Source organism: Arvicanthis niloticus, chromosome 12 (assembly GCF_011762505.2).
Source record: "Arvicanthis niloticus isolate mArvNil1 chromosome 12, mArvNil1.pat.X, whole genome shotgun sequence".
Taxonomy (NCBI): domain Eukaryota; kingdom Metazoa; phylum Chordata; class Mammalia; order Rodentia; family Muridae; genus Arvicanthis; species Arvicanthis niloticus.
This window is the reverse complement of record NC_047669.1, coordinates 70,291,413-70,299,408: the sequence shown is the minus strand read 5'-3', so window position 1 is coordinate 70,299,408 and position 7,996 is coordinate 70,291,413. Positions and strand designations below refer to the sequence as shown.

Here is a 7,996-nt window from a genome sequence, read left to right as displayed (position 1 = left end):
TCCTGTGAAGGCTCAATGCCCCAGTGTAAGGGAATGTGAGGGCAGAAAGGCAAGAGTGGTGGGAGGGTGGGGGAGCACCTTCATAGAAGCAGGAGGAAGGAGGATGGGATAGGAGGTTTCGGAGGGGAAACCAGGAAAGGGAATAACATTTGAAATGTAAATAAATGAAATATCCAATAAAAAATAAAATATTCATAAAAAATAAGGAGAGTGATCAATGAATACTCCACAATAGCCTTTCTTATGGCATGTTCATAGGAAGGTGGACTCAACTGAATGTCACGGAGAAGATTCTGAGTTTAATGTCACCTTGTGGAGAGATGCATCTGTGTAATCTCAGCAATAGGTTTGGTACTCAACAGTGTTATCCTTGGCATATTTGTGTGCCTTCAGTTTTTTAAATATGCAACTCAGTAGTAAGTTCTCTGCTAATGTAGCTGAACCTGAGCAGGTCTCTTACACAGTATGTTTTACAATAGCCATTGTAATTTTGTTGTAGTAAACATAATAAGCTAGTCCTGTGACAGAAATGTCATGACTGATTTATACTAGTGCTTATTCTGCAATTTTCAGATTGTTCCCCCTTTACTCTCGGTATAATTTGTATGTATTTTATATAAGATGTTATAAAGGAACTTTGTTCTCAATCTTGGGTTGTGACCCCTTTGGAATTACACAGCAGATATCCTGATAATTAGATATTTACATTGTAATTGTTAAAATGATCAAAATTATAATTATAAAATAGTAACAAAATGATTTTATGGTTGGGGGCCACCACTAACATGAGGGATTCTATGAAAGCATCACAGCATTAGGAAGGTTGAGAACCACTGCTCTAGAAAGTGATTGAACCCAGAAAAAATTAAAAAAAAATATATTGGAGGGATGCAATTTATGCTCCGTGTGTGTGTGTGTGTGGGGGGGTGGTCTTGGTTTTATTTTGTTAGGTGGTTTTTTTTTTTTTTTTTTTTTGTCTTATTTTCTTTGTTTCTTTCTTTATTGATTTTTTACTTCCTTTTTTTCTTCCTTTCTGTTTTTCTCTTTCTGGAGTTTTTCTTTCTTTTGTGAAAGGGTAGGCATGGCATGAAGTTGGGTGGTTAGGAAGATAGAGATGAGCTAAGAAGAGTTGGGAAGAGACAATAATGTATTCGCAGTCTATTGTATGAATTTTTAACAATAAATTTAACAAGGATGATTTTGGAATTGGGTTTGATTGGCATGGAGAATATGGTTTGCATTTGTAACAGACCCTTGACTGATCCTTCTGATGAGGAGGACACACCTGAAGACACTTGTTCTTTCTTGTATGTCTCACAAAAGCTAAGCCTTTTGCGTCCCCCACCACACCATAGGAGACTGCTTATGCTACATGTACCAGTGTTTCTTGTACCCAACAAATAAAACTCAATTTCTGCAGCAGCCAAGTGTCATTAATCTAGCATATTTCTTATGCTACATGGACATGGTACTTATAACTCACCGCAGCCCTACAACACTGCCTCCCTAGGGTTTGATGCTGCCCATAGCCCAAGTAGTGTGTAATCAAGCTTCTCATAACCTCCTCTTCATTTTTGATTAAAATTTTTGAGCAGCTTACAGAACTGACAGAGATACTTTCATCTACTTCTGACAGTGCTGGCGCTGCCTGCGGTACCGGTACCTAGCTCCAGTGTAGGTCTGGGGGATTAAGAACAACTCAGACTTAAGATCATTTGTTATTCACTGTGAGAGAATGCCAATGCCTTTACTGGGTAGGTTCAATATATACACCAAGCCAGGGTAGGAAAATCACAAACTCAGGAAAAAACAGGAACTCAACTGGGGGAGCAATAGGATGTCAAGTGTAAATTCCCTTCCTGGGACATCATCCTTCAACAGGATGTTTTGTTCTTAGAAAAACTGCAGAATGTTACTTTGCAGACAGCAACACATGGAAAGTCTCAGCCAGGGCATAGCAGCCCTTTGGGGTCCTACATACTTCTTTGTTTATTATGAAGGATATTCCAAAGAACTCAGTTAAAGACATGCATATCTAGGGTCTGTGATAGGGAACATTTGCCAGATTAACTGCAATCAAAGGGTCCAAAACTAATACTTGCCAGACTATCTCAGTTCTCTCTCCTGCTGCTACAGTTATAATCATCAAATCAGAGGTTTCTTCTCTCTCTCTCTCTCTCTCTCTCTCTCTCTCTCTCTCTCTCTCTCTCTCTCTCTTTTGCAAGGTTCAATATTATTCAGTTTTTCTTTCTCTCTTTTTATTTTAACATTATTGTTAGGTAATATTGAATAATTCACAGAGAACAATTTGAAAGTTAGAAAAAATGATGAGGTGATGTTAGGGTTAAACTTCAGTAGGTTTCACATCAACAAACAAGCCCAGAGGCATGTTTCCAATCCACTAACAGCAGCAGCAACAACAATAATTATTGCATATAGATACTTGCATCCTCTACCTTGTGAAGAAAAATGTTTTCCTCATAACATCCTATGACAAAACACACAAAAAGTATGTCAGGAGGAAAAAAGATTTTCCTGGACATTATGAAGTAATTTTTAGTGTAAAATAATCCTGACATCTCTGACATAGGAGTAGCTCATTGTTCTTTGTTACAATGAAATTGCAACAGCCATAAATACACTGCACAGAGAACTATTCAAAAGAAACTGCAATTACAAATAATTTTGTGAGACTCACATTTTTTTTAGTTGCACATTTCTAAAGGACAGCCCACAATTAGGACAGGGCTGACACTCTTGGGCACCACACCTCCCCTTGAGAGTATATAAGCCCAGGTCTCCACAAGTGACATTCAAACTCAGGATCTTCTCAGTTACATCCACTAAGAGCTCACATCTCTCAACATGAGCTGTAAGTGCCACTCTGATAACTTGTCTACCTCCTTTAGGAGCTGCCTGCCCACAGTGGGTTCCTCCTGTTGTTCCTCCTGCTCAAGCAACCTGGGCTACACGGCTACCAGCTGCTCTCCCAGCACCTGCCAGCTGAGTTCCTCTATGAACAATGGCTGCCAAGAGACCTGCCTTGAGCCCACCAGCTGCCAGAAGTCCTGTGCGGTGTCCAGCCCCTGCCAGAAGCCCTGCTACTACCCCAGGAGCTCCACACCCTGCAGTCCCTGCCAGGGGACATATGCTGGCTCTTTGGGCATTGGGTCCAGCAGCTGCAGTTCCCTGGATTATGGATCTAGAAGGTGCTACATCATGGATTGTGGATCCAGTGGCTTTGAATCCCTGAATTATGGAGTCTCTGGCTTCCCCTTACTGAGTTATGGGCACAGATTCTGCTATCCAACTGACCCGGCTGCTATTATCTGCCAACCATATTATAAACCAACCTATGGTAATATTTTCTATGGATTCAACTGCTGAGCCTCTCTCTTCCTTCATGAAATATAAAAGCAAATATCTGTTTGTCCTGCAGCCATTGTTTCTTGCTTACCCTCCCTTGCTATCAGTTATTTCTTCCATTAATAGCATCTCTCACTCTCAATTACTGGGAGATTCTGGAATTTGTGGGTAACCTCCAATTATTCCTTTCTCTCTTTGCTATGGAGAAATGATACATGTAGTTGGTTTTCATCCAAGAGCAGTTGAAAAATCAAAATTTTAATCTAATAAATGTATGCATTCTGAAACCTCAATGTATTGATCACTTTATTAATTTATTTTTTATTTAATTTGCTTATAGCTTTGCAGTCATACTTTGGGGAATTCATTACACGTTCAACCATCTTTTAAATTGTGTTTGGAAACATATTTCTACATTTAGTTGTGATTCTCATTGGGGATAAAAACCTGTAGGAATATCATGTTTCACATTCGAAGACATAGAGGAATAACAATGAGAATTGTTTGGACTTGGCTAACAGGAATTTTTGCTGATCCAGAGAAACAAGACAATTGGGATACTGACTAAAATTTTACACATCAAGAATAAGGTATTATATAATTTATAAGTCGGGACTACACATAAACAAAAACTACCTAGGTGTATCAATATTTGAATGCAGATTATTTTAGGTATAAGGAATATGAACTTCAGGCAACTCCCTGGACAGATTTGAATAATATAAATGCTGTAAATCTCAACCTATTGTGTTACAGTATCTTTTCTGCATATTATCAGCAAACATGTATAAGGAAAATCACAACTATCAGGGATCAGGACCTGTTGTAGACCTTCTGACGCTTCCCCCAAGTGCAACCTCCATAAACCTATAAATAATATGTGTAAGAAATGTTGAGTATATTTTTACTGAACATGCTTATTCTGATTCTGAATGTAGAGCAGGAATCAGAGATTAGGGATAGTTAATTTGGCATATGTTTGTGAAAATATTAAGCACCCATGATCTAATTAGTTCCTTCAGAGTCTTGAGTTACCTATAACTTCTTCTTTATCCAGTTCAACCTCCCTGCCAGCTTTCCTCAAATCTAATCCCTTTCCCTATCCACCCAAATATTGTCCTTAAAAACATTTCAAGAGTGATTGTGCTTCCTAAATCTGTGGTCTTGCCACTGAAGTATGGTCAACTTACCTGGGGGCTCCACTCTTAAAAACAAATCAAAAACAGCAACAGCATCATCAAATAAAACTAAACAAGGAAAAAAATTGACCTTCCCTGTTCCAGCAGCTAACAAGTGCCAATCATTTCATGGCTGGTGGTGAGACTTTGTATCCATCCCTTCTCACCATGTCTGTATTTCTTCCAGGTTGGGCTATTTAAATCAATCTTCTTATTTATATTTTATTATTTCCTTTAATTTTTATTTCAAATTATATGAAATATATAATTTGATATATGTAATTATGTATTAAATTCCTCTGTTAATTACTAAGGCATCTCTGTTGGCCCATGGACACTATCTATCTTCAATAAAAATCACATGCTTAGCTTTTCATGGAATCATGTTGAGGCCCACATTCTGCCTCAACACTTTTGCCTCAACGCTTTGGGGGCTTAGTGCTCTGGTCAAGAGAGAGTGTGGGGCTCTTGGGGCAGGAGACTCGAAGAATGGAGACAAGACAGGGTGTGATTCAGTCTCTTCTATTTTCTCAGGTCTCCCCTTTTGAAGGGAATTCTGAGGTATTTATATACACAAGCAGGAAAACACAGGTGAAAACATTTTACCACGTGCACCATACAGCTGAGGTCACTAAACAGCAAAACAAGCTATGTGGGATAAACAATATCTTTATCAGAGTGTGCTTCAGCTGTTATAGGCTTTTGAAAACCAAGTCTTTCATCAGGGTATATGGTTCCAGATGGCTGCAAAGTTGATCTAGCCGCTTTCTACTAAAGTCGGCTCCCAACAGAATCAGTGATGGCATCAACCATCATGAGAATGTCTTCCAGTTATTATGCAAGTTATATGCTTAAAATAAAACTTTTATGGTAATATAAATTCAGTGTACAACTCCTTTTTACATTAATTTAAAATGACATTACTTTTAACTAATTGTTTTAAAAAAGAATTGCTTTTCAAAATGTAAAGTTCTGCATGCTGTTCCAACCTAATAAGTACTTGTGGATTCAAACAATGCAAACCATTGAACACACCACAATATCCAGAGAATATAGATTTTTCTTCATGTGTTCAGACGCAGCATAAACTCATGCCCACTCTTCCTGTACACCTAACTTTCCCACTACTCCCACCTGCTGGTAGTTTCTGAGTATTGCTGTATCACATTGGGTGTGGATGTGCCCATTACATTCACAACTGGAGAAATGGAAAAAGAAAGACCCAGCCTGCATGCAGGTCTTTTTTTTTTTTTTTTTATCTCTGTATATTGCCCACGATATTATAAAAACAATAAATTCTTTCATGGTGATCCTTCTGTGTTCTGCTTTTGAGTGAAAAAAGGGGCCTCTTTTGTTAGATTTCTCTTCCAATTTAATTTTAATTTCAGATTTAATAAAAATAGTTTGCTTTACTTAAAGCTTGAACCACACTAGGTGAACCCACCATGAAGTCAAGTGCTAGTCCCCTAAAATAGTCACTGAACATGCCAATGAACTTATGCTGATCATAGTAAGTAAAAGAAAAATTGTGAGACCATTAGCAAATGAAACTAAATGCTGAGACAAAAATGGAGTAAAAAAAACATGTGGTGACCCTGGGCATAGATCTCTTTTTTATATAATAGCTCCTGCAAGTAAATGGTGAAGCCTTTGCGACACTGCCCATCATTCAAATATGATATCCCACTTCTGCATCAGGTCAAATCCTGAAACAAAAGAATATTTATGTGACTTTGAATACTGTATATGTATATTGTATGTGTATATTTATATACATATGTATATGTTTATAAACCAAATGCTGTTCATCAAACCCAAGAGACAGAACACCAAACTGGGACATCACCAAACTATATAAGTAACATATGAACAATGCCAGCTATACTTGTAAGCAGCCATTGAATGTGTTAGAGATTTCATTTAAAAGTTCTGTTGATTTGGCAGTGAGGATGGGGGTCTGAACTCCATTTCCACCTAACTCATGATCATGTAATTTCTTACCTACTGGTAACTTTGCACATATTTTAGAATGTATTTCATAAGAATTATCTCTCTTTCTACATTATAGGGCAAAGTTTGGAAAAATTGCAGATCTAAGTTTGTTATTCTATTAAGGTGCCCTCTTCATTTCACTGTGTGGATGGAGGAAAACAGAAAAGTTGAAAACTGCTTCAACTACAAAGGATGACTTTACTCTATACAATTACAATGTCAGGCTCACAATACAGCAAAGCCCAGGGAGATATTCTGAAGTAGTTTTGAAGACAAGAAAATGAAAGTAATAATAATGGTATTCACAAGACATAAAAAGTCTAGTTGCATATTTTTATTTAAACTTACAACGTTCTTTTCAACACTCAAGATTGGAAGTCTGAGTTACTAAGAGATTCGTGAAGAAAGGATTATGCTTGATTTTTGTATGCCTATAATATATAAGAAAACAATTTAGCATCTTTCTTCAATTAAGTACATTTCCAAATACAGGAACTTATGAGTAGAAGTCAAATTCCTAGACTAATATAGAAAATCAAGAGGACTGTGGTTTCTAACATAGGAGGTGGTAAGCATCTTTTACATTTCTAATTTCCCCAATACAGATCAGAAGAAGCCAGTCCCACAGGTTGGCTGGTAAGAAACAGACTGGAAGCTTTTGGAAGAGAAGCAGGTTGGGCGGTAAAAGCTGGATCCACCATTTAGGGATGAGAAATTACCGGTACCACATCCCACTGACTGGAAACCACAGGACCCAAACCCCAGGGTTGGGGAGCCACAACCCAAAGACTGGAAACCCCTGGAACCAAATCCCAGGGATCCTGAGAAAGTTGACTGGCAGGGGCTGCAGGGCCCTCGAATCCTCTGGCTGTAGAAAGGCCTCTGGCAGGGTCTGGAGACCACATAGGATGTCTGGCAGCTGCTGGGCTCACAGAAGGTTTCCTGGCACCCACTGTGAAGAGAGGAGCCCAGCTGGTGTGTGATGGGAATTTGGAGGTCGGTGCTGTAGAAGACATTGTTGGGGTAGGAGGAACCACCTGAAGAGATTGGATACTGCAGTTGGCCCCCAAAGGACTGGGCAAAGTTTCCAGAGCAGCTGTTGCAGGACATGTTGAGAGGAGTTAGGACTTTGAGTATAGGATGAGGAGAATGTTGGGAGTTTGAATAACCCTTCTTAGAGGCAAAGCACTTATATACCCCTGTCCCTGGGTGCGTCATCCCCACCGCACATGAAACACAGTTTACCTGCGGCTGTAATTGAACTGAGAAGACCATCATAGTCATGCATATTTACTTTTTGTGTGGTTTCACAACTGGGTAGAGTGGTGATGTCTCTGGCCCTGGAATTCAGGTAATAGTGCTCAATCTTCAAAGCTTATTATTCATCTTCCCTCAGCAAAAGGTCACCCTGCACATCACTCAGAAAACTGCTTTAGAGGTAGACTGTCTGGGCTGAGGGA

General features: G+C 38.9%; 2 protein-coding genes across 2 annotated transcripts; one reads left to right on the top strand and one right to left on the bottom strand.

Annotated features, from left to right (window-relative positions):
• Nucleotides 1-2,865: 2,865 nt before the first annotated feature.
• On the top strand, nucleotides 2,866-3,619 carry LOC117718251 (keratin-associated protein 13-1-like). Its single transcript, XM_034515818.2, has one exon. It carries the CDS (start codon nucleotides 2,866-2,868, stop codon nucleotides 3,385-3,387), a length of 522 nt encoding a protein of 173 aa, XP_034371709.1. The 3' UTR covers nucleotides 3,388-3,619.
• A 3,523-nt stretch (nucleotides 3,620-7,142) lies between these two features.
• Nucleotides 7,143-7,646, bottom strand: LOC117718255 (keratin-associated protein 14). Its single transcript, XM_034515826.2, has one exon. The coding sequence runs from the start codon at nucleotides 7,644-7,646 to the stop codon at nucleotides 7,143-7,145; it is 504 nt and encodes a 167-aa protein (XP_034371717.1).
• Nucleotides 7,647-7,996: the final 350 nt, after the last annotated feature.

Coding starts and splice junctions, on each gene's coding strand:
- LOC117718251 (XM_034515818.2), top strand. CDS start 2,866: ATGAGCTGTAAGTGCCACTCTGATAACTTGTCTACCTCCTTTAGGAGC.
- LOC117718255 (XM_034515826.2), bottom strand. CDS start 7,646: ATGTCCTGCAACAGCTGCTCTGGAAACTTTGCCCAGTCCTTTGGGGGC.